The 25,100-nt window shown below is 49.3% G+C and overlaps 8 protein-coding genes across 8 annotated transcripts; 5 read left to right on the top strand and 3 right to left on the bottom strand.

Annotated features, from left to right (window-relative positions):
* Window positions 1-3,273: 3,273 nt before the first annotated feature.
* Window positions 3,274-4,341, top strand: LTR64_002614 (uncharacterized protein; the record flags this gene model as incomplete). The annotated part of the gene is made up of 2 exons (XM_064896983.1): window positions 3,274-3,966; window positions 4,018-4,341. 2 exons carry the CDS (start codon window positions 3,274-3,276, stop codon window positions 4,339-4,341), a joined length of 1,017 nt encoding a protein of 338 aa, XP_064755933.1.
* A 915-nt stretch (window positions 4,342-5,256) lies between these two features.
* LTR64_002613 (uncharacterized protein) lies at window positions 5,257-6,271 on the top strand (the record flags this gene model as incomplete). Its single annotated transcript, XM_064896982.1, has 2 exons — window positions 5,257-5,305; window positions 5,355-6,271. 2 exons carry the CDS (start codon window positions 5,257-5,259, stop codon window positions 6,269-6,271), a joined length of 966 nt encoding a protein of 321 aa, XP_064755932.1.
* Window positions 6,272-6,445: 174 nt separating this feature from the next.
* LTR64_002612 (uncharacterized protein) lies at window positions 6,446-7,443 on the bottom strand (the record flags this gene model as incomplete). The annotated part of the gene is made up of 2 exons (XM_064896981.1): window positions 6,446-7,229; window positions 7,322-7,443. 2 exons carry the CDS (start codon window positions 7,441-7,443, stop codon window positions 6,446-6,448), a joined length of 906 nt encoding a protein of 301 aa, XP_064755931.1.
* Window positions 7,444-9,539: 2,096 nt separating this feature from the next.
* Window positions 9,540-10,142, top strand: LTR64_002611 (uncharacterized protein; the record flags this gene model as incomplete). The annotated part of the gene is made up of 2 exons (XM_064896980.1): window positions 9,540-9,571; window positions 9,623-10,142. The coding sequence occupies 2 exons, from the start codon at window positions 9,540-9,542 to the stop codon at window positions 10,140-10,142; spliced, it is 552 nt and encodes a 183-aa protein (XP_064755930.1).
* A 167-nt stretch (window positions 10,143-10,309) lies between these two features.
* LTR64_002610 (uncharacterized protein) lies at window positions 10,310-12,688 on the bottom strand (the record flags this gene model as incomplete). Its single annotated transcript, XM_064896979.1, has 2 exons — window positions 10,310-11,382; window positions 11,443-12,688. 2 exons carry the CDS (start codon window positions 12,686-12,688, stop codon window positions 10,310-10,312), a joined length of 2,319 nt encoding a protein of 772 aa, XP_064755929.1.
* A 768-nt stretch (window positions 12,689-13,456) lies between these two features.
* LTR64_002609 (uncharacterized protein) lies at window positions 13,457-14,684 on the top strand (the record flags this gene model as incomplete). Its single annotated transcript, XM_064896978.1, has 2 exons — window positions 13,457-14,278; window positions 14,328-14,684. 2 exons carry the CDS (start codon window positions 13,457-13,459, stop codon window positions 14,682-14,684), a joined length of 1,179 nt encoding a protein of 392 aa, XP_064755928.1.
* A 2,916-nt stretch (window positions 14,685-17,600) lies between these two features.
* LTR64_002608 (uncharacterized protein) lies at window positions 17,601-18,840 on the top strand (the record flags this gene model as incomplete). The annotated part of the gene is made up of 2 exons (XM_064896977.1): window positions 17,601-17,762; window positions 17,821-18,840. The coding sequence occupies 2 exons, from the start codon at window positions 17,601-17,603 to the stop codon at window positions 18,838-18,840; spliced, it is 1,182 nt and encodes a 393-aa protein (XP_064755927.1).
* Window positions 18,841-22,619: 3,779 nt separating this feature from the next.
* Window positions 22,620-24,721, bottom strand: LTR64_002607 (uncharacterized protein; the record flags this gene model as incomplete). The annotated part of the gene is made up of 2 exons (XM_064896976.1): window positions 22,620-22,660; window positions 22,924-24,721. The coding sequence occupies 2 exons, from the start codon at window positions 24,719-24,721 to the stop codon at window positions 22,620-22,622; spliced, it is 1,839 nt and encodes a 612-aa protein (XP_064755926.1).
* Between the last annotated feature and the right edge of the window lie 379 nt (window positions 24,722-25,100).

Below are 25,100 nucleotides of genomic sequence, written 5' to 3'. Positions count from 1 at the left end.
GTGAGGCAGACGAACCGACAGGGTAAGCTTAGGGCGGTCACTTCCAGCACCTTAAGGCATGCACTGGTGCCGGCTGGAGCATAGAAAACGTAAGGACGGAGCAGCTGCCACTGGGAGACCAGGAATAAGCTTGATGAACCAGCCTATAACTCTGTTCGGCACCACTAACTTCTTTTCCTGCAGTCGTGATTCGGTCAATGGAGCTCTGCCAGCTTCCTGGCAGCTCTTCCCTTCAACCTCATGGACCTCAGCTTTTCCTGTCTTCCTACTGGCTACACAGCAGTAACCTTTCAGGTACCATTCCAGCTTTCCTGCAGAAATATCTTTTTGCTTTTAGAGCTTTGCTCTGTCCCATTAGAACATGCCGTACAACTGCCAATTGTACAGCAGAGGAGAAATCGAATCCTCGAGTCGCTCATACTGCTGATATGCTGAATCAAGGACAGTCTCCGAGCAGTTACCGGGCCAGATCAACCGATTTGCATCAGTGTACTCTACCATGCAAGTGCCCCTCAGAGCTCCAACCTTCTTCTACTCGGAGTTTTACTGCTTTTTTTCGCCGCCTGCCGCCATATCGTCATATCTCCTCACGAGATTATGTCACAGTTCGTGCACCGACGCTGAAGTCGCTGACGATGGCAGCGATATTGCTCGTACCTGGTTTGACCATTCTAGCCATTGTGGTAAAGGTCTCACTCTCGAAAGATATTTGCAGGCTAAGCCCTACACATAGTAGTGGGCGGCAGTCGAGGGTCACGACCACCCACTGGAGATGCTGTCAAGATCTCTGTGAAGATGCCGCAACACAACGAGACAGGCCTTGGATGCTTCGTCGGCCTTCTTGTAACTGGGTCTGCATGCATTCGCCGACAGCCTGTTGAGCTGATACATCTTCAAGTGTACTGACTATTCTGGATTTGCACATGATACAAGTACCATCGGGTAAAAGATATGCTGAACTAAGGTCGAATTCTATACGGAGTAGCCTCAGGCACCAAACTTCACCCAATTGCACGTTCTCGATAAGCTCTAGCCCTATCAACCATTCAACCCATACGATTACAAGCTGTATATCTCCACGCGTGGTGGTCCCAGGTCCTGACTATCAGTATTCTGGCTGTTTTGATTGGATTGAGCAGTACCTGCTATACTGTGCTTCAAGTCAACCTCAGATTCCATGGAAAAGGCGTTTTTCTTCAGCGTGGGCAGCTGATCTCAATACATAATGCTACCAGTAACGATATCAGACTGTGATTTTTCCGACTAACTCAGGTTCTCCTCGGTGGTCAGTTGACTAGCTAACAATTTAGGATCGTTTGTACGGAAGAATAATCGAACCGCCTTTAGCCCTTGTGTGCCCTTCCACCATGTCACCAGCTCTTACCATGGAGGCAGAATCTGATCATTTCAGTCCTTATCGACCGGACGGCAAGCTCTATGGCTTCGTCTGTATTGTTACTGGAGCTGATAAGCCTGTTGGAAGTGCAGTCGTGGCCGAGCTGGCAAGCAAGTATATGTCGATATATTGATAGTGGCTGGCTAACTATTTACAGCTCATGGCGCTGCGGTCGTTTATGCCTGCCACGATTCCTCAACCTCACCCGAGTACTCGAACCTGAACAAACAACACCCTAGTACGAAGGTGATCGACTATCCCTACTCAATATCTAGCGAGCACGATACGCTTGTATTGATTGACGAGGCGTTGAATGCGTATGGAAGGATTGATGTCTGGGTAACCTCGAGCGGTTTACTGGGACCAGCTTCCATCGATGCCACAACACCACAAGATCTGCAGAAGTGCTTCGAAGCTAACAGCTTAGCACCATTCTTCGCGCTGAAGTATGCACCACATGCAATGGAAAAGACTACTAAAAAGGGATCATATCCTAATGCTGCTCCAAAAGATCAAAGGTATGGCAGCATTATCGTGATAAGTAGCACTGCCTCTCAATATGGCGGTTGTTGGGGACCCTGTTTCACCATGAGTTCACACGCGGCATTGGGCGTGGTAAGAGCAGGTGTGGCAACATTAAAGGGAACAGGTGTAAGGATAAATTGCATATCCCCTGGTCAAATTGACATGGGCGTCAGTCTGCAGGGACTTGATATGAAAGGCATGAGTGCACAATTACCTCCTGCTCAACTGCAAAGTCCGGAGGTACAAAAGAATGCCATAGGACTGGAGAGAGCTGGACTACCTGCTGAGGTAGGGAGAGTGGCCGGTTTTCTTGCTTCAGGCTTCTCGTCGTATATTACTGGCGCCAACCTAGTCGTTGTAAGTATGACCCGAACAGAACAGGCAGTAAGACCAGCATGCTAACAGCTCAACAGGATGGTGGAGCAAACGTAATGAACCCTTTGATGGTGCCTATGTAGAACAATAGAAACCTGGCTATTGGCATGGCAATAAGATGGTCAAGTTCACTGCGTGCTCCAAGACTGCCTGTTTGTGTAGTGATTTTAGATACAAAATCGACGTTGTGCACGTCCTGTTTGGGTTTAGACCGTTTTCTGCATACATCTATCGAGGTTGGTTCTATAGGATGCAGGTCAATCCTGTATGTCGAGCAGGGCCGTGCTTATTTTGAGATCGATGAAGGCAGCCTGTGCAGGTGGAGGTCATGATACGGAATGGGTAGCTTTCGAATAAAATAGCCGTATTGAGTGAGTCCAGGCACTGAAGAATGATCATCTGCACACTGTCACGATTCACGGCCAGGAACCGTTCGAAAGCCAGCAACTACATCGAATGTTAGGAGTATCTATCTAACAGTACCCTGAAAGATTGCATATGGTCCTGCTAGCGAAAGACTCCTCTGTGTTGGTCTGGGCATCAGTGAAATGATCAAGAACTGTAAGAACGACGAAGAGTCGTGAGAGTAATTGACGATAAGGAATAGATGCCTGCAAACATTATATAGTATACCAGCGTTTGCGCTGTTCTTCGTACACCTTTTAGTAACTCGGAAATGTTGGCAATTGACACAAAATATGTCGTACAAGGTGAGATGCAATGTGAGAAAGAAGTCTTCGAAAAGGATTGGCGACCATCAATTTAGGTAAGCAGTATCCACAGTCGTGATCCCTCAAGGTCATCTTTGATAGGGACGTTTTTGAATGTCGAATTGCAAGTTGTCCAAAGTTCAGACTACAGCATGGCACCACGATCAAGAGGAGTTGCTTCGCTGTTTGATTTGCTTCGTATGTTTTCCCGAAGATGTTGTGCGCTTCCAGCTGATGTAAACAGAAAAACCATTATCGCGACAGCACATGTGCGGATCGTGTCGCAGGCACATTGCTCAAGCACGTTATGCATCAACAGCTACAGCGCAAGCTACGATCGAATCACCTCCAATAAGCCAAGTATCTCCAGACGAACCAGCTCCCTCGAGCTTACAGCAGCCGCGCATAATTGTCAAAGCAGGAGTCGTCGTATCACGTCCACCGCTCATCACTCCTGATCCTCATCCATTCGAAACAGCCTTCTACTTGTACCAGCGGCGACTTAACGAGAGACTTGTTCTACCTTTTACACAATACTTTCATTATAAGCGCGGCACTCCAGCATTCGAGCATTGGCGAACGAGGCGACGAGAGCGAGGTGGTGTTGCGGCTCGTGACCTTGGAAAATACAATGCCTATGCAAAGGACAATTGGAACGATGAGGCGCTTGTGGGAGACAAAAGTGCAGATCAGCAACACATTGTTGAACAGCTGCTCGATGAAGAAGGCAGACAGTCAGAGTTTCTAGGAGATAACGCTAACGAGAGCGACACAAAATTAGCCGGCCTGAAGCGAGCCACAGACGCTGATCGGGAAAACGACCAAAAGAGCCTCGAAAGAAATCTGAGCCGGACATTGTACCTGCTCGTACGGACCAAAGATAAGAGCCAGGCCGAAGATATGACAAGAGCTTGGACCTTTCCAAGTGGTGATGTAGATGGAAAGGAAGGGTTGAAGGAGGTATGTTTCTACTGCGATTTCGTGGTGTAATACATACTGATTAGTTTCCAGGCTGCGCAGCGGGTCCTTGCTACAGCCTGTGGTGTCAACATGAATACTTGGTTCGTCGCAAACCATCCGATCGGCCACTACAGCGAGCGTCCAAATGTTGAAAACAAGTCAGAATCGACATCAGCTACAGGAACGTCGACCACGTCTGAGATTGACGCAGAGAAGACCTTCTTCATGAAGGCGAGAATATTTTCTGGGCAAGCTGATCTCAAGGAAAACACCTTCGAACTCGAGGAGTTCAAATGGTTAACCAAAGAAGAAATTGAGAAGCATGTGACGCCGGGCTACTGGCAGGGCATCAAAAACATGTTGGTCGAGCACTAACGTTGCAAGCCACTGTACAACACCGTACTAGCTATTGGGCTCTATAGCATAGTGACTGTTCACAACTGACCAGCAGCACGGAGGATATTTATTGCTGGATTTGTATCAAAACGTGTACATGGTTCGACTCATGGCTTGCCACACGTATCCAAGACTCATCGTGAAGCAGTGGTGATGGCGCATCTGCTAAGTGAGGACTTCTGCAAGACTTTATTCTTGTCGCATTCACATTGGTTCCACTATCGAGTCTGTTCTCTCCGAGGTATGAGAATGACGCTGCCTGATTTCTCTGCACCTGGGTTTTTAGAGATATCGGGCTCCATGGTCCGTGATTCCAGCAGGCGACGTCTTATTCAAATCGTCACAGTTTGTCACAAGGCTTCGCTTGTGGCTAATGCGAGGAAACGGCAAAGAGATATTGTTACTGGTACTATATAGGTATTGAAGGACTGAAGCGGATTTATGTAAAATCCGTGAGCAGAAAGCACTCGGAGTTTTCCCTCTTCTACGTAACGGTTCCTACCTTCGGGCAAAGAAATATGGGTGGCCTGACCGGTGTTGAATTAAACCAATCCTATTCACGTCTCCTTCTAGGCGTGACAAGGCAGCACCATTCTCCATATGCAGATTGGACCATGCTTCAAGTGATGGCAGCAGAACGAGTATCTGGCTGAGAGGTAACGGCCGTAGTATGTGTAAAACCAGCCGGGTCTACTGCGACCAAACGTTGAGGTCACGAGGTGGCGGAGGAATATTGGCCTTGGTCAATTTATGGCCCTGCTTCGCTCAACTCTATATAACTTCGAATAGATAGCAGGTACAGAGCATATCACGTTCCTGCCATACTGTGCCGGACAAGATCATCGAGCCATACACGAGATAGTAGATCACTCGAATACTACTAGCTCCAGCAAAATGGTTAACTTCAGCCCCGACAAAGATATACCAGATCTTTCTGGCAAAGGTATTGACTGCTGGCCGCCAGAGACTTACCTCTTCTAAAACCTTGATAGTCATTCTCATTACTGGTGCGAACGTGGGACTCGGCCGCGAGTCTCTTCACCAGCTTGCCAAACACAACCCACGCACGATCTATCTGGCAGCTCGATCAAAGGCCAAAGCAGATCAGACGATCAAAGAGATCAATGACACCCTGCCAGACACAGCACAATCGACGATCAGGTTCCTTGAATGTGATCTCACATCTTTCGATAGCATCAAGAAAGCTGCGAAGACCTTTACCAGCGAAAGTGATAGACTCGACATCCTCATGAACAATGCGGGTATAATGGCATGCCCAGAGGGTCTCACGAACGAGGGCTATGAGGTACAATTCGGTACTAACCATGTTGGCCATTCTCTACTGATCAAGCTCTTACTACCGACGTTGCAGAAGACAGCTAAGGATGCTCCTACTGGCTCAGTGCGCATTGTCAACCTCAGTAGTGCAGGTGAACAACTTGCTCCCAAACCAGACGGGATAAAGTTCGACTCACTCAAGACACCCAACTCGGGTGGTCTTAGCACCTGGACTAGGTACGGTCAGAGCAAACTTGCAAACGTCCTGTATGCACGAGCACTGGCTAAAAGATATCCCGAGATCGTCAGTGTCAGCGTCCATCCCGGTGTCGTGCAGACAGAGTTGACCCGTGGACCTTTAGCCAGCTACGGTAGCTGGTTGTATTACCCTACCAAGATCATGGCAGCTCTGTTTTGCAAGTCGGTTGCTCAAGGAGCTTTGAACCAAACCTGGGCCGCTGTGGCGCCTGTCGCGAAGCAAGAGGGTGGCCAGGGTGTGAAGAATGGGACTTTTTATCATCCTGTTGGTGTGGCTGGGAAAGACAGTGGGCTTGCTAAAGATGAGCACGACGTGCTGAGTGACAAGTTATGGGAATGGACGGAGAAGGAGTTGAAGGGCCAGGAGTTGTAGCTGCCCAGGGTCGCAGGCAGGCTGTTTTATACGTATTTGATATATTCGTTCGCACAGCAAAGTCTGTATAAGACATCTTGAAGTATGTGTAGTGTTAAATAATAATGTGACAACGTTATACATCTGTATCAATTATATTCTGGCACACATTGCAGACAACTTCTGCACTGAAGACTATAGCATGCCTCTTCTCCAAGCCTTGGCCGCTAGAGCTTCGATCTGCCTTGTTTGCTGTACACCACTGACTTCCTCTTCAGCGATACCCTCCACCACGGCCTCTGCTACGATGTCTGCCTTCAAAGGCTTTTCCACAGCGGCTCCCACAAGCCTTGTCAGTGCACCTCTAAACAACCACTCATTAACTGTATTTCCGACCATTCCAGCAGCCATGATTGGTATTGTGAATGCACGACTCGAATCGTAAAGGAAGCCAGGCCTAAAGAAGAGACTGCGCATCTGTGGGAATTTTGTGGATAGTAGCGACTCAGCTTCCCGCTTCGTCGTGATGTACCGTGTAGGCAATATGGGTGCTCCTGCCGCTGCAGAGATGTACGCAAAGGTCGGTACACCTTGCGCCTGTGCTTCAGTCGCAAGACTCAATGCTGAGTCACGATTCATCAGCTCGTAGGTTATCTGGCCATCAGCCTCGCCTATGCCGATTCCCTCGTCGCTGCTCTTCTCTTCACCACGCTCTAACGGGTTTCTGGCACTGCCCTTCTTGGTACTCGAGAAGGCCCGTCGCAGGCCAGAGATTGGCGATTCTTTACCTGAGACTACTCCTTTGTAGTCTGCCTCCAGCAGTATGCCCATTGTATGCACGACCGCATACGTGCCTTCAAGGTGATTCACATAGGACGCAGGCTTAAGGATATCGGCCTTGATCCAGTGCACGTCTTTCGACCATGGCGGTGGCTGAGGTGATGAGGAGACTGAAGACCAGACAGGCTCTCCCGAGCGACTGCAGATAGACAGAGCTTAGCCGGTTGATTCAGTGGAGAGTAACGAAGTGGAGGATCGTACATGCAGATGGGTGGTGGCATTTCACTTTACCTTAACGATACCACATCCCATCCTCTTGTTGCTGCATACTTGCATATTCTCGAGCCTAGAAATCCATTTCCTCCAGCTACCACTATCTTTCTCTTAGCTGCGTTCGTCGTGGCAGACGCCATGATCCCAAGAAGCTTCTAGCTGAGTTTAAAATCAGGATAGAGGCATGTGTTTTAAGCCATGGTCATGTTGAAATCCACGGCTTGCACCCTGCGGCCTAGGTATTGCCGTGCATGCACTATGCTCAAGCTGAATGTTGAAATGTTTATTACAATGCGTCATGATCGATGTAGCCGACAGAAGGACAATACATGGTTGCCTGAGGCCAATAGCTGATACCTGTACAGTCATTCTTTCCTTTCGCCTATTATTTGTGCACGATAGCCATTTCTTTCCACTGTACCTACTGAATTGTCTCGACCTACCAGCGTGTCAATCACTCAACGGATTGGGCGATTAGTTGCCACGATGGGCTGTCCAAGGCTGATATGCACAGCCATGATCTGAGATCAAGGGTATTGACCAGCACACCCGGAACACACTACTAATAAGGCAATATGTCTTTGGCCAGATAGGGGTCGAATAGCTTCCACTTGCGGATTTAGCTGGTGGTGGTCAGCTCAAGCGCGTAGGACTCGTTCCTCACTTGCTTGCTCTTCAGCCTTTAAGCATGCCGGGCTCTCTTTTTCCGTATACGATAAAATGTATCGATTCAGGGCCAGAATCTGAAGGAGACCTGCGGCGGGCAGCTTCTTCCTGTAATAAAGCTTACCTCAATTCGCCGCCTCGCTCCAGAAGACAACACCACAATCATGACTCTACGATTTCGGTCCTTCATCTCTGTGTCCACCAACGAGACTCAGAGCATCTCCAGTTTCAACGACGAAATACCATTACAGGCAAGGAACGCACCCATCGAGGCATCCACGGTCTATACTGGTGCTGAATTGGACGAATCGTCGTGCGGCCGACAAGAGACAATGTTCAAGCCTCGCTCAGCCCCAGCACATCATTTTTGGAACGAGCCGCTGGGCTTCGGTACAGTAATCTTCGTCGGCGATATCCTGCTGACTGCGTCGCCTTGCCTATTTTTGATTCTGACTTTCCAAGCACTTACTGTCAGCGGCAAACCCATTTCAACAATCGAGCAAGCGGCTAGGCTCGGACCGACCCTCTTTCCTATTGTCTTTGCGGCTGTTGTTGGAAGGCTCATGAGAACTTTCGCTTTGTGGAAGGCCGAACGTGGTGCTCCTTAGGCATTCTGGAACAGTTAAATGGTTCTCAAAAGTTACTTGCTGCTCTTGAGCGAGCGGTACTACTGCCCGGTCTAGGCATCCTTAGCAGTGCAGTAGTCTTGATGTGGACATTATCACTTCTTGGCGGGCAGAGCTCGCTGCGCGTCTAGTCCCGACGTGAGATTTTCACACTCGATGAGACAGGCATTTATTACTCCAACACTACTGGCTCTGCTTTAATGGGCGGCGCTTTCGGAGGAGCCAGCTCGCTGGCCTCAAGCGGCACGACCCTGAGTGGTATCTTTCAAGCCGCCCTACTATCAATCCAGCGAGTCAAACGACAGGGTCTGTGAGGTAACGTCAAGATTCCCTTCCTCGAATACGTACCTGCATATGTGGCCAACAATCATAAGAACGGTTGGTACGACTTTTTGGAAGACGAGTATAACGCGCCGTATTCTTCCATGGTTGGGATCGTGATCAGTGGAACCAAGGACGGCTTGGATACGAACTTTGCTCTGGAGTCCACTTACTTCAATCTGATATGTCAGGGCCACAGTTCTTCACCATCGACTCCGGTGTTGGTGCCTAGGTCCCTGATCACCCGAAAGGTTGCTGGGAATGGGCTGGGCGAATCATACAAACTCGTCTACTGTTTCAACTTCAAGGGATACTCTTACGCTGAACTCATCTATGATGGATACAAATTGGGACAGAACCACCGCAATATCCCGGACGAAGTTCAACGTCATCAATGCCTCGCTTGACAGTGAATAATCGAGGTAGCTGCCTTTAATTGTACCATGGAAGTTACGCACGTCGAATCAGATGTGTTATGTATAGGAACAGTATGCCAAGTCAGGAGATTGCGACGTTCAAGCCTCGTCACCTGGCCGGCATCAGATGCTGGCTGGCCATTCAATTCGGAGGGTGTAATTGCTCCTTATAATTTGTTGAGCTGGCTTTCGATTGCCACTTCCTCTATGCGTTCTGCTATGGTTTCTCCTGTCGATTGGTATGTTTACGGCTCCGATACTCCTTTTCAACTTGACTACAATTCCAATAGTGGTTTGAGCTATCGTAACATTACTGGAGATAAAGTAGCTCGACGTCTTGGCAGCCTCATCAACACAGCATATCAGGCGTCTTATCAGCTTGGTGCAACTGCTCAGTCGCCTTCCAAGGATAAAACAGCGCTAGCACTCGGCTTGAACGACACTACAGCCAGCGAGGGTGTCGGCTACACGACCATCTACACAACAGCGACCACGACCCCCACGGAACAGGTATTCATCGCAAACATTGCCTGGGTTACTGTCACGATGGCCGTCGCAGTCATCCTACTCCTTTGTGGCGTACTCAGCATGGTCTTCAGATACGGGACACGATCGCCAGATATTTTGGGCTTTGTATCAAGCATGACTCGTGATGATCCCAACTTCCAACGTATTCCAGGTGGTGACTATCTTGACAGGCTCCAGAGGGCTAGGATCCTCCGACATGTCAGAGTACAAATAGTGGACACAAGACCGTGGGACAATGATGGGCATATACAGAGGAACCTGGGACGCTCAGGAAGGCGATAGTCTGGACTGCCAGCATGCATATTTGTAAATATCCATCAAACTACCAAGTCTTAGATCCTCATGGACTAGGTTAGCTACGGCGCAGGGATCCCTTCAATGAACGTGCTAGATGCTCGCTACTGGGCAAGAGTTCGTTGCCGGGACAAAAAAATTCTACCATTTCTACCTCAATAACTCTCTGATAATCCGTCGAAATTTGGCACAGCACTATCGCACTTGAATTCAGGATCGTAAGCTTTCTGTGGGAGAATGCCAGCGGCCAACCCAAGTTTCCAACTCCATTGCGTTGCACTCTCCGTCTTCCAGGTCCAATAGAACCATCCTTGTCCCTGCTCGAAAGCGAATATCTGAGCTTCTGCATACATTTTGAGGAACTTCTTGTACTGGTCTGTGTATTGTCCCGGATCGGCATTTGCTGGGCCACATTGACAAGGCGGAGAAGCGCAGGAGGGTGTATTTACGTTCACGGCGCCTGCACCAGTATTTGTATTCAGGTTTCCAGCCCATCGTGATCCGGCGCCGACGTTATTTAGGTTGGGGGTGCAGTCCGTGTCAGCTTGGGACCACTCTCCATTGATCGTAGGACCCCAGCCAGTAGTTGGGTTATTCGAGACGACTATAATCCCTTTCCAGCCGGAACAGACGAGGTTGATTTTGTCCGCATGTTTCAACTTTAGCTGGCCGACGTCGAAGATCTGGTATTGATGTGTGTCGATCATCAGTTTACCGTCCACCCCTTTCATTGTATTTTCCCATTCCGTGAGTGCAAGGAAGCCATCACCGAAGATCAATTGTTGTTCTATGCCATTCTTGCGGACCAGGTCAATGGCTTGCTGATTCCATGCGATTACTTTTGACGGGTCGTCCATGTTTATCATCTTCGGCTCGTTGACGAGGCCGTACAAGGTAACGACGTTCTTGTAACGGTCCTGAGCGAAGAACTTGGACATTGAGTCATGAATTTCGAGACTTCGTTGACCGTTTAGATCCCCGTCTGCGCCATTGAGCCAATTGATTGTTCCTTGATGTCCGCTGTGAGCCCAACCGTTCTGGGATCCTGGCACAGCGTGAAGATCGAGATTCACTCGCAATCCATATTCGCGACACCATTCGATGGCTCGAAGAAGATATCTCCAGGATATCTGAGGGACGAAAGGATCTCCATCATAGGCCTTGACAGCCCAGTAACCAAAAGGAATGCGCACGTGGTCCAGCCCCGCGTCTCTAATGCCCTGAAAGTCTGCCTTCGTTATAAATGTCGCGTAATGATTTTCAAGAGTTCTGGCACAATTCGATTTACCAAGTTTTTGACACAGAGTCCATTCATCGACAACATTGTCTGAGGCAGCATAGTCGAACATTGAGGGTGTGATAAAGGGTTCGAGGTTGAGCCATCCACCAACGTTGGTTCCTCTAACTGGCATCTTGCCATACTGCCATTGCTTGTTGAGGGCGGGCGTGTTTGCATTTGCCTGAGCAGAATCATCCCACTTGGACTTCAACCCAATGAGTGGCAGACCACCAACAGTTTCTGCTGTGTATGTACAGTTGAAGTCGGACGTATCCAACCAAGTAGACACGTCGTAATAAGTCCCCTTTACTGATTCGGGTATGTCGCTTGTGTCGCAGTCATTCTTAGGTGTGGCACTCGTCGAAGATGCAGTGTTGCTCGAGTCACCTCCACTAGCTCCTCCTGCTTTTTTCTTGCTGGCGATGACAGCCGCAACAACAATGATTATCAACAGAACGATGGCGATCGCACCAACGATCAGCCATCTCTTCTTCTTGGTCACAGGTTTCTTGCTTTCTTTTCGTAGTTCTCGTTTTTCTTCGTAGTCGTCGTAATGATCGGCTGGCTCCTTTCGCCTCTTCCTCTTACCGCTCCTTCCTTCCTCAAGAATAGCACCACTGACGTCCCTGTTCTTCTTTCGTCTTCCTCGTTCTTCTGTCTTTTTACTCTGCTTCTTTAGCTCCTCATACTCTTTTTCTCTTTTCTTCCTCGCTTTACGCTTCGCTTCAAATTCTGATATATCATTTTGCTCATTAAGTTTGGAAAGAGCATTTGAACTTAGTAGTTGCGTGCCGCTATTGGCGGACGATCCGGACGTGTACTTCGCACGATCATGTTCTTTATCTCCCTTATCATACGATACTGGAGGCTCTGATGCTTTGCGTTTGTGACGATCCTTCCGTCGATGGTCGCGCGTAACCTCTGCGTGCCTTTCGTTCTCACCACAGTGCCGAGTGTTCTTCTTCAAGGGCGACGCACCTGGTGCTTCCTTGGTTCGCTGCCGCTTCTCCCTAGACGATCCTTGTTTGACTTGTAATGGCTCGCCCCTTCTCCGCCGCTCCAACTCAGACCAGTTGTCATCTTCTGATGTCCAATCCGAATATTCGATTCCTCTGGATCGTGAGCGCTGCCGAGTAGGCGATGTCTGTTGTGATGGATACGATGATGGAGGAAGCGCGTGGGCTCCAGGTGGCCGTGCAAAGGAGGGACGTGCGTCTGCGTTGGCAGCAGAAGATCGACGACGTTCTTTCGGCATTCAGCCTGCAATGCGTACTATCCGTTTCAAGCGTACTGTCTTCAACAAGACTTGATGTTCAAGCTCGACCTCATGGTTCGCGCAACCTGCACATCGGCACTAGCTCAACGTAGTGTTTGTTGCCACCTCGTTGAGATGGTAACCGGAGCGACGCCCAATCAGTAAGCGTGGAATTTAATGCCGTGAATCCGCAAAAGCGTTGCGGAACAATTTTCCAGGTCCACACGGTCTCGCTTGATGTGTGGTAAGTTGTAGCAACCAGTTTGGGGCGAATTCCGGGATCTGTGGTCCATCTGCAAACATAGGTCAACTCTTTACCTGCCTATCTGGTAATAGAAACTACTAGCAACTGCAGGCAGTGCTGTGTAAAAACACTCCAACTACCAGTCAGAATCTTGCGAGCATTTGATCCTTCAACGAAAGCGGAACGGACAGATCTAGCCTCTCGTTAGATATACCGTGTCGTACCCACGACTTCTAGCTCATTGCTGATCTTGATCTAATAGGTTACAGGTCTCTGCGGAACAGATTTCCATTTCCATTTCCATTTCCAACCGGCCAACGACAATCGTAAGTGCAAGCCTCAAGAGACACTCTAGTCTGTGGCGGGTTTTGGTTCCATTTAGACCATGGATGCACGAGTCAGAATGTCGGCCCTAGATTCTGGGATCGATCAATCGTTTGAGATTAGCCAATGGCAATCAATTACACGTAGCAACGGTAGGCCGCTACTCAGGATCATATCTACGAAGATTTCAGCTCATCGAGATGTCTCCTTCAGTCTACCATTCCGCAATTCAGATAGCAGTCCTTCGTCACAGCTTCAGCAGCCGAGAGGACCTCAGCAACATGCAGCTGACCGATGCAAGCGGCAAACTTGCTCAAATAGCAGAGTCGCTCATGCAGACCATCAGCGAAGATCCTTCCTTAGCATCATCCTTATTGTCACCTCAACAAGGAGAGGGCAAAGCTAACAGAAAAGCAACCTCAACGTTTTCAGGAGAGGCGGATGCGATGGTAGATGTGACAGCGGGGAGCTCTCCCACGCAATCATCTTCGATCGAGGATGGAGAGGACATACCGGCCCTGACCCTGACTGAACTGCTGTCGCTCAAGGATGTAGACGCAGCGTGTCAGACAGATCCTGTCAGTCTAAGGTATCCAGGGCGACGAATTCAAGGTATTAGTTTCCATACTGACGGACTTGACCTCGACAGACAGCCTGTGCAACTCTTTGAAGAGTTGCATGCTTTCTGGACACAGCACGTGAGTGGACGGCATCCGCCGCAGCTATTCGATGTTGTACCCATGGAACTTGCATTCGACACCAGATTGACAAGGACTGCAGATCATATGTCCAAGGCGATCGTCGATTTTCGCAATGGCGCTCGTCGTGCCATTCAGGCTGGCGCGAGGCTGGACGATATCTTGGGCAGCAATATGCCTTCTTTGGAGACTTTCCACAGCCAAGATCCAAACACCCCAATTCACTCTGCTTGGAGTTGGGCTTGTCAATTCACTCGAGCTTTTCCAGAACTTCCACTTACCACGCAGCTCTCCACCATCTATCTTGTAGGCATACAGATGCGGGTAAGCTCATCTCTTCCTGCTTGAGATTGGTGTGTTTTGATTATGCTAGTTCTTCATCCACCCTAACGCCGATACCTTTGACGATTTGCCTCCAATGCTCCGACCTCTCCGAAAGCAATATACTGTCGAACACGCGGCGAGCATTGACATTTGTTATTTTCCAGCCCTTAAGGACTTCCTACTTGACAATCAGCACCAATATTCTTCCCTTTTCATCAAGATAATTTCAACACAAAGCTGCAACTGGCCTTACAGTGAGGCAGCATGTTTTAACAACTGTAATCAACCTTCTCATACATCGACCTTGTCACGTGCTTTCATCGAGCATATTCGGAACGGCCAGAACTTCACAATCGGTGCAGAGATCTTTGAAGAAGCGCCTCAGCTGAAAGCGCACGTGCGCTGAGCTGAGTTGAGCTGAGCTGAACTGAGCTCAACATCTATCGACGTCTTCTCGTAACGACGATAGATAAGCACGATGCTCACCAGCTGATATGTTGAGGAAATTTACACATCTCACGATAGGCAACTCGTGTCCACCATTAGTACCTGGACGAAACAGAATCTGATGAAGCGACGCTTTGCTGCACATCGAACAGGGGATTTGATCCCGTGCCGGCAGGAAAGTAGCGTAAATGCCACATCGTTTTCCAAGACTTCCCATCACGTCAAGCCTGGACTCTCAAATCTAGGTATACAAATTGGCGATAAGTGACTATGCTCCATAATCAGTCTCTGACGCTGTACGTTTATGGCACGAAGAGATACCTAGACCATTGAGGAGTGGAAAGGGGGGGAATGGACACTTGTCGTCATCCCATGCTGCCTGAGACCGAACGAGGGCGACTGCTGGTACTAGGCATCTTTACCCACCCATAATGAGGTCGTGCCTCTCCAACTTGATCAGTCTGTGACTGTTTTCTGTCGTGTCATTTCTAACCTTCACCAGCGTTGGAAGACATCGAGTTTCAGTCAAGGGTCGATGACGGCGAACGCAAGGCTGGAAGGACGATGAATAGAGGCACGCTACAGCAGGCTAGAGCTGACATGCACATTAATTGGCTTTTTGGCTGTTTGCCTTGATGCGGTTGTCGCTTCTGATTGCAGATGCCAGATGACTTGCCAGTGACCTACGTACTGTACAGGAATTAACGTGCTGTTTTACAGGGTTGCTGTTCACAGCTTTGCTGAGACTGTCGCCCTCATCTACGCATGGTGTCCTGTCAAGCACAGCTGATAATACTGGACAGGGCTGGTGTGATCCTTTAGTATAGAGCCACCATTCCACCAGATCTTCTACATAGCCACGTACTCACTCGCCCATAGCTCCAACGTTCTACTATAATTGGACTATTTGGTAGGGGTAGAGTACAACAGAACCTGATGGGTCTAGACTGTTCCGGTGGGGTTGCCCAACACCTAAGTAGGTAATGAATACAAATGCTCATTGAGAGAAGATGGGTTGGTGGCTTTGTACTAACGAAACGATGGCCTCCGATCAAGGGTTCAATGAACCATGAATTTCTTGCCGCGATCGCCGTTGTGCCCGATCGAGAAGAGTGGCTGGCGGCTGCCCAGGATAACAAGCTTGGAGTGCTCGAGGTGATCTAGCAGGACACTGGAGGGAAGGTCTCAGTACACCAGTTGGGACACAATTCGTTTTGGTTGCCTGAAGCACTCAACGTTAATTCAAAGAGCTTGAATGAGTCGATATTCTTTTCTTTCGGGGCTACGTGCATTATCAAGCAACTACAATGAATTGTGTCCCTAGCAAGAACCTGTGTATGTGAAGCTACTGCCTCAGGCAAACACTAAGTCGTGCCCCTCCTGATTGGATGGATATGGGAAGTTGCAGAATACAACCGTGGTTCGGCGGTTGGTACTCACCCAGCTAGCGCCATGCATTTTGCACAGTCTTCGAATGCCCTCTTCGAATTCCCTCTCAACGAAGCTTTGTCTGTATGAGCACCACCGTCGGATTCCCTCAGTCATGGCCCATGGCTGGCATGCGAGCTTCAGTAAAACTCATACCATTATACTCTAGTGCAGTGGACTCCAGCAATGGAGTACTCGTAGAGCTACTAGATTCGTTCCGTCTCGCGCTCCAACCTTCGGATCTCCTCCTCGATATGTTATAGGGCGGAGAATGTATTCCCACTGCATGCAGAGCAATGGTGACCTTTGACCTTTGACCTTTGACCAGTGGCTGGACACTTGGTGGCTCACAACTTTATCCTAACGCGAAAGTGGCGCGGTATGCCCAGTGTAGCAACTTATGCCGAGTCAGAACAAACGACTCTGTCGGAATTGGACGAAGAATGGACTCTCGCCTTGCACGAAGAGCATGACAGGGATTCTCTGCTTAGCTCAACGATGCTTTTGTCCGTGCATAGAGCAGGGTCAACTCTGGACAACCCCAACAAGGAATCAACTTCGATCACTCTACATACGTATTCATATGCCTATTGACTCCCCGCTACGCACGGATTGTTGATCATGGTCTCGTGGTGTCATCATGTATGAATCCATACAATGAATTAGCCACATCTTCGATAGCTTCCACATCCGCGAAGCCCCGCGAGCTCCTCCTGTCGTCAACATCCTAGTCGATATGCGGAGCTACGTGTTGCCATCTCGATGAGTTCGGATTCTAATTGCACTACTCTATCTGGTCGTCGCGGATGACGCCAAATTTACATTAGACTTTGCGTTCCGGTTGAGATACGGAACGAAGCCCTGAAGGAGCCGCCTGCTTGATGGTTTAGGCGACATCACTTTCTTTGAGGGAGTATGAGCTTAACGCGAGACCTAGCACGATCGTTGAGCAATGGTATTGCGTTGAAGGTCGAGGTTACGTTGTGGGACATACTCTATATCTTGCCTGGTCGAACACTTGGCATCTATCAGCAGGAATTTGTTTCAGACGTATTCCGAGCGGCGAATGTTCTCGTTGCTTGGACTACACAGGTACCTATGAATGGATATTCAATCTGGTAACATTGGTGGTGGGAGATCGTGCTAATGCAATGGCCTGCATCAGGCCCTATTAGTGAAACGGATATTTGAGTTTGCAGTAGGGGACATGTCTTGTCGTCTCCAAACGGTCTTAAGTACCCCCATAGCGAAATGGGAAAGAGAGTGGATCCCCGAGAGCACGTAAGACTCGATCTCATAAAGTCTTGGACATTAAAGAGGGAGGACGTTTAGAGTTTGGACAACAAGTGCACGATCGAATATCAAACCCGGCTGGCAACTGATGCATATACTCTTCACAAGTTCCTGCTCATAGTAACTGCTAATCACAAGGCTTACTTCCAGCAGAATGGCTCGAAATCAATCCAACGGACGGGATCGTCAAAGCAGTGATCGAGGTAAAGTCACAATCAAGCCGAAGGAGACCTCGTGGTACAAAGAGACCCCAGGGGTAAAGCGGCGATCAAGGACGCTGAACGCTTGTGAGCCTTGTAAGAGACGAAAGACCAAGGTACGTGTGGTCCTCACTGGTAGCTCATTCATAGGAACACCCTCTGATCTCTCTGCAGTGCTCAGGTCATCCAGGTCCATGCACGGCCTGCGCAAAAGTTGGATACACTTGTCGATTCAATATCAAGCATGAACCAAACCGCAAGGTACCAGCAACATCTACGACACAGCAGGGAGACCTTTATGCTCTAAACCACGCTTTACAGGCTATGAAGTATGGGCGAAGACTTCCACTGATGCATTTTATCGAGACTCTGCGATCCGATCGTGGCCCAGAGGAGCTCGCAGGCAGTCTCAAGTCAAACGTCGAACTGTCCCACGAGCAAGGAGTCATTCCAAGCACAAAGATCGAAGATATAGACACGATGTCTTTGCCCCAGAAGAGCTTCTCCGAAGACCTTGGCTGGAATTCTAGCTTCGAGTCACAGCCAAGTCACACTGTGAGCTCGACGACACAGAGTGAAAGGGACTGGGCTCCGATAAACTGGTATGGAAAATCAAACGCTGCATACCCAACCCCAACCAGTAGCCTAGGCCAACCAACACCAGTAAACTACACTGACAGCCCCTGGTCATGGAGTCGCACTACTGATTACACAAGATGTGCTTCTACAGCATCGGCCTTTTCACCTACGCAAAGTGACTGGCAGTCCGAGAATGGTCTCCTGCAGGCAGAGAGACCTCAACAGCGACCTACTCATTGTCAGATGCCAATCAGATATGTTGACGGTCGAATACCCCAGCCTGGATACCCTTCACCAGGTGTGGCACTCCAATACCATCCACGCTACGTGCCAGAGGGACTGAATGTCCCGCATCACTTTGCTCCTCGAGTGGAACAGTACGACTCACTCGGTTACCCGGGTGGCTTGGCCGCCACGACGGTAGCCGGGCCTTGGCAGGCAATGGCGCAACATCCACAAGCACTTGTGCAGCAGCAGCGACAGGAGCAACACGAACAGCACCAGCAGCAGTTCGCAATACACAGCCATGGGGTATACAACTCAGTCAGTCCAGTTACTCAAGGACACGTATCCCATGCCCATGTTTCTCAACAGTACTCTGGACTTGTCGCATAGTATTGTCGACGAGATCGCTGGCGATAGCACGACAATCAGCATCGGGATGAGGGAAGTGGTAGTGTTCCAGGCAATCTATTTAGCGGCACGAAGGCGAGGTGGCTGAGCAAAGTCAAGAATACTACTTGGCCCTGTACGAATAAAACGACTGTAACGAGAGCATGCATTATAGCATTAGGTGCCCCCGAGCAATGGGCAACTCCTTACGTAACGAAGCACCATGATTCTGTCTCCCGAGCATTCTAGTCACTCCCAGCCCATCCTCTGTGCTGCTGGAACGTATCGTCCAGAACGACTCGTCGCTCAAACGCACCATCGACAGATATTGCCCTCGCTAGCATGAAATACGTAGTAAGCTCTTTCAGCTCAACGTGTACAGGCTCCCTACAGGATCCTCGAAATAGAGTTTGGAGAAAGCTTGGCCAATATCTTCATTCCAAGGAACTATACCGACTGGGCACATCCACTGATCGGCCCGTTCGTCAACGCCACGGCGATACTGTGCTTGCCGAAGTTGTACAGGTGCAGCAGCAATCAGACGAAGCTTGATAGTAGTCGCGGAAACAGGGTTTGAGGTTGGCGTTACTGTGAACGTCGATCGATGACGGGTGTACGGAGCTATCCGAGGATGTGGATGAAGTTGACGCGAACTGTCGTGCTAGTACTAGTACTCGTACTACTAGTACTGCTTCGACATTGAATGCCCCACGTTCACGAGGGCATGTCGATCACGAAGCATATTCTCGTATTCAAGTATTGTACTTGCGCTCCTCGCCGTTAAGAGTTGCGCAAATCATCTGGGGATGATTTTACTACGCGAGGTGTACAACTCTTGACGGTGGGGATACGAGTAAATCGCGTGCTGCACTCAAGGACGACTTTACGGTTCAGGAGCATGGAAATGAAGAGGACCGTCACTTCATTGTATGCAAACAAACAAGAGTTTCTGTGGGAGCTTGAATTGTGTCACTACTACTGCTACTGATACTTCAGCTTACACTCTAATTGAGAGCCATAAAGCGAAGAGGAACAGTCTAGAACGAAGCGGCCCTCTCAAGGTGTTGATGAACTCTCACATCATTCGATCACCATAAAGTAGAGTTCTCGTTTGACGTACGATCGTGCTGCATGCAGGCTACTAGTAGCAAGAAGGAGGATCCTGCAAGGTGTCGATTTCGGTTTTCTGACAATACAAACCTGGCAGGACACCTGCTGATCTGATCTGAATATCCACAGTTCGCGGCCTTAGCGCTCTTGTCCTTGAGCAATAACGCTGCAGCTTAGGACTGCATCTTGTTATTGGACATTATACCCTGGTTTGACATGACAACCCCTCAAGCACATACTCCGTGTTCTGCTTTGGCAGGGGTAATGCAGAACCCGCGATCGTGGGACTGTTCGTCGACGTTCATGCGCTAGCTTTCCAGATCGAGGTATAGATTGGATGCAAGTAGCTGGATTAGGAAGCATATGGGATCGGGGTTGCCGCCGTGGGGGTGCTAGTGACGCAAGCAAGTGGCACGAACTAGGGGCACAAAGAACGGTCAGAGTGGCGTCTACAGTTGAGAGAACAGAAACTTTAACCCATATCTAGTTGCTGAGTTTAAGCCACATGAGATTCGGCGATCATTGCGCAAGAACATGGTTTCGAAGATGAGAGAACGTCAGTAACACGATTGAGTTCAGCTGAGTACTACCGGGAATCGATCCCAAACACCACGAATAGTGTCTCGAGACGTATCACGCAATGGTTTTTGAGCATTGTCGCTATCGACTTTCAGAGTTCGAGCTATGCACAACCAGTTAGTGTGCCTCTACGTGATGCACAGGAGACGCTACCAGAAGGAGGCGTTCGTGATGCTCTATCCCGAACTCCGCGATCGTACTTCTTGTGCTCGCTTGTATCTAGCCGAGTCGTCTTTGTGCCCCAGCTGGAAAGTATACTCGCGACTGTGTTTAGTGAGTTACATGAAGCTGCAGTATTGACTGTCACTGCCAAGGTCAACGACTCACACAGACCACCAGCACAACGTAACCATTGAAAGCTCCTTACGATTTGGTGTTCGCACTGTACTCCGTGCCGTTCCGAACAATTGAACAAGTGTTGCGATAGCCTCAACTCAATTGCGATGAATGCCCAGAAGCGGCGTCGAAGAAGATTCACGCGGTGCCGCCGGCTCGCGGGCCAAGCAGATGAGTAGCTTTTTTGGTCGAAGGAAAGGAGCGAGCCTTGAATGTACCTCGTTGAAACGCAATCGAGGTGCTATAGAGCATCCATCCATTTTACGGTCGTTCTATAGCTGTATGCAAGATCAAACAGTCGCGAAAAACCTGCTGAGGTGTGTATAGATCAGACCTTTTCTCTATGGATGCTGTTCATCTCGTCTCAACCTGCGTCTGGTAATGTTTATCGATTACAATTATCATCCAATGAACACTGGACTCGGAGTCGTATGCAGGCCTCCTCGAGTCCAAAACGTAAACAGGTTTTGAACAAATTAGCCTAATAACTGTTCGTCGAATGGGGTGACCATTAAGATCCGCCTACAGTCACAGATCTCTAGAATGCTGCTCTCGATCACCATTCGGTGAGATCAAGGAACGTACCACTATTTGGCTATTAGCTTCTTGAAATTAGCACAACATTGTCGTTGGTAAAGAGTCAGGCACCACACACGTCCCAATCAGCCTAACAGATTATCACATTTTGGTCCTCTTTGTCATTGTCAATTGGTTCCATATGGCTTCAAACGCATCTCGATCTTGTACATACGTGGATCAATCAAGTGGTACCAATATCGAAGAGGGCTTCCGATCAGGTGGTTACGGATACTGTACCTGTCCCACTAAGAGTTGATTCGCTATAGCGATTGTCATGCCGCGACAAGGTTGCATGCATGTTTGGCGAGATGACCCAGTTTGCGTTCGACCGAGCAAATCCTGCGTGGAGATATACAGCCTACATGTCTCAAAATCGATGAGATAGTTGATGTGGGTAGTGTGCTGCGCTACAGCTCACGACCAACACAGCTTCCGCCACACTCTTCCAAATCACAGCATTGCATGCTGCAGGCTATGCATGCCCCTGTCCCTGGCATGACGACCCAAAAATTCTCTCCTGCAGATTTTTGCGAAGTGTTGGTACCAATTGAAACAGTTGTTTGCATCCGTGAACACGAGCTTCTGCAGGAGTGATGGCTTCTCCCGTAAGGTACATACCTAGCCAAAGCTAATGTAGCCTCCAGGAATTAGACCTCTACAGATGAGTTTTGATCGGAACAGTATCTTGGCAGTGCTCGAGGTCAAGATTCAGCAACGTCTCTGTCAGAATCAGCCTCATCTCGTTGCAAACTAGATTTCGAAGTACGTAATATCATCTCAGGTGTTCTCTGATACCTTGCCTAACCAGTATCTGGCACGAGTAGAAACTGACTCGAAAGATTTTGACGATCGAACCTAGATTCAGGACCTCCGAGCCATCGCTCACAGCGTAGGTGGTTCATTGTTTTTCTGGAGTCGTACTCTTGTTTGTGCCTGGCAAGTTTTTGGAGATGAACACGGGTGCCTTCCGGCACGAAGTATTCACCCACTATCGTGCCCCAAAGTGGCGATCTGCTAGGGAGACTGACGGGCAAGGGCACATACATACGTAGATCTTCTTTGGTTGTGGCGTTCAAGATTGGCAGTCCAGCTAAACATTTGGATGTTAGATTGTCAATGGCCTGAATGGTCCCTCAAGCTTCTTGTTGGATTTCATGAAGGTAGTCAGGTTCGCGTAATCAGTGGTAAATCACGCCACCTGATGCTGCTGCGACCATCCCTGTTCCAGCAATTAGGAACAAGCTCAAGCCCGAATTTGAGCAGTAGTATTCCCTGATGGCCAAAACGTGCCGATCGGGGGTCCGTAAAGCTCGAATGAACACAACAGACGCTGGATTAGGCGCCAATCGTTGTAACGAGTGCCTATTAACGAAACAGGAATGTGTGCCGACGGCCACAATGAAACGCTCACCTTGAATGTGCAGGGAAGCTCTGCCGCGTCGATCGAGCACGCGAAGCAAGAGCAGGTGCACAGCTACATACCTAAGAAGCCATCGGGCACACCCTTTGCAACCTGGCCAGCACGACCGACATAACATCCTAGCATGCTACTCCATTGATAACTGTGGCATTGAAGCTCCCTGAGTTTTTGGAACGCAGTAGCGTTCGCATATGCCGCACTTGATTTTGGATCGCGGTATCTGGCTGGCAAACCAGTAATTGCACATAGCTCGGCGATGTGCTTGACAGGTCTAGCTGACTTCTTGGAGGTGTAAAACATATTGAACGCTTGTCTTGCTTCTGCAGTCAAGTCTTCGAACCCTTCAAGCACAACTAAATTGCGTGTGGATGTAACCTCGATCAGCGAAGGTTGTGGCAGTGTAGGTTCACTGTCTGGCTCGACCAATATGGTCCGTGAAGCAGGTTCTGCGAGCGTCGAATGAATTTGTGGTCTCTGTGTGTCGTCTGAGCGAACGCCAGCTGTCGCAACTTGGGCGTCAGGAGGCAAAGGATGATCTGCTGGTGGCATCGAAGCAATCTGCCCTGCTACAAGACTCGTTGGATTGATCGATATATTTGAGTTTGGCTGGGATGGGACTATTGTCCTGACCTGAGTAGATGGGAGGATTACAGGTGCTGGCTTGGTGCTGGGTACCTGCTCCTCCGACGTGACTGATTGTGATTGTGCCACCCTGTAATCGCCCGAATTGGCATTGCCGTGTAAATCGAGGTTTGTTGTCTCTCCAGGGCCAGACTGCCTTGCGTACTCGTGTATACCAGCCAGCCACATGTCTGGAGCAGGTTGTGCAGGATCTTTGGTTGTTGTACCTGACTGAAGTGCCGGATTGCCAGTGGTCACAATGAAGGATGAGGGAGCGATGGCTGACAGACTTGACGGTAACGCAGTTGTCTGTTGTAGCAGGTTCTTCGGTTTGGGACCTCTCTTCTTCGGCTGACCGTCATCTATACCACCAGAAACCGGACTCGTACGCTCAATCTTGAGCCCCTGATATTGGTGTCTTGAGCTATGCAGCGTGATCACCGGGCCTTGCAGAGTACGACCTTTGAGAGCAGCCAGCTTAGCAGCTTGCTCTTCGAGTCGTTGTTTCTCCATGGTTTCCCATCGATTCAGACTCCTGGCATTCCTTTTCTCGTTCTTCTCGGCTTCGGCAAGCCGGTCTGCTTGAGTCATCTCCTTAGGTGCTTCAGCTTGCTTGATTTTTTCTTTCTCCTCACGTTGTGCTTTGTATTTCAACCGCTGTTCCTCACTTTCCTTCAGACGCTCCAGCATGACTTCTCGGTGTGCGACAGTCTGTTTTCTGAGGGACGTACGACCAGAAGCAGCGTTCTGATCTGGCAGCCAGGAGACTCTTTCTTTTCGTTTCGAGGCTTTCGGTTTATCGGGTGCTCTGTGTAATGAGGTAGGGTCAATCTTTGGCTTCTTCCTTATGGCACTCATTGTGGTCATAGCCATGTCGGCTTTTCGCTTTTTCTGCCGCTCCATCTTGGCCTGTTTCTGCAACTCGGTTTCACCATCCATATCATCAGGCGCAGCATTTGGTCCCTGATCGTCATCTTCCGAAGAGGACATATCCGCCTCATCGTCGGCCTCATCGCTGTTGTATTCTTCATCTTCACCTTCTGCGTCTGCAAACAGCAAGGCAACGTCGTCTTCCTTGTCCTCATCTGCTTGCTCTTGTGCTACGACCTGGCTGTATCTGTTACCGGCTGTCTTTCGTCTTTCTCTGGTCGTGATCATCAACTCGGGCTGTGATTCGGGAGCACTGTCCTCTGACGAGGAATCCGAAGCGGCATTGCTGCGTGTCTCGGAGTCGTCCATGAAGGTCAAGGTATCTTATGCGGGCAGAAACTATTGAGTCGCGAAGGAGTGCTTCATCGAGATGCGACAACGTTCACCTTCAGGTGCTCTCAATCCCATATACAGTAAAAGCTCTTATCTCTGACGTTGGATCAACGTTACTGGAACTGTGGATAGGATTGTCCCAGGCACGAACTTCCATTTCGACGGTTCGGAAACGCTTCTACGAATTATAGTTGCGTATATTTTTTGGGCGTCATTTTTCAGAGCTGAAAGGCTAATCTGCGGGCACTTAAGATCGCGTGCTCTTCGCGTTAGTGCTGATCTAGGCTTAATCGTCATCCGACAAGGGCCAGTACGCGTGCAATCAACTCCGCTACAGCAAACAGCTCCCTCACCT

The sequence above is a fragment of the Lithohypha guttulata genome, assembly GCF_036872675.1.
Source record: "Lithohypha guttulata strain CCFEE 5908 chromosome Unknown scaffold_2, whole genome shotgun sequence".
Taxonomy (NCBI): Eukaryota; Fungi; Ascomycota; class Eurotiomycetes; order Chaetothyriales; family Trichomeriaceae; genus Lithohypha; species Lithohypha guttulata.
The sequence above is the reverse complement of the archived record's forward strand: the minus strand, read 5'-3'. Positions and strand labels throughout refer to the sequence as shown.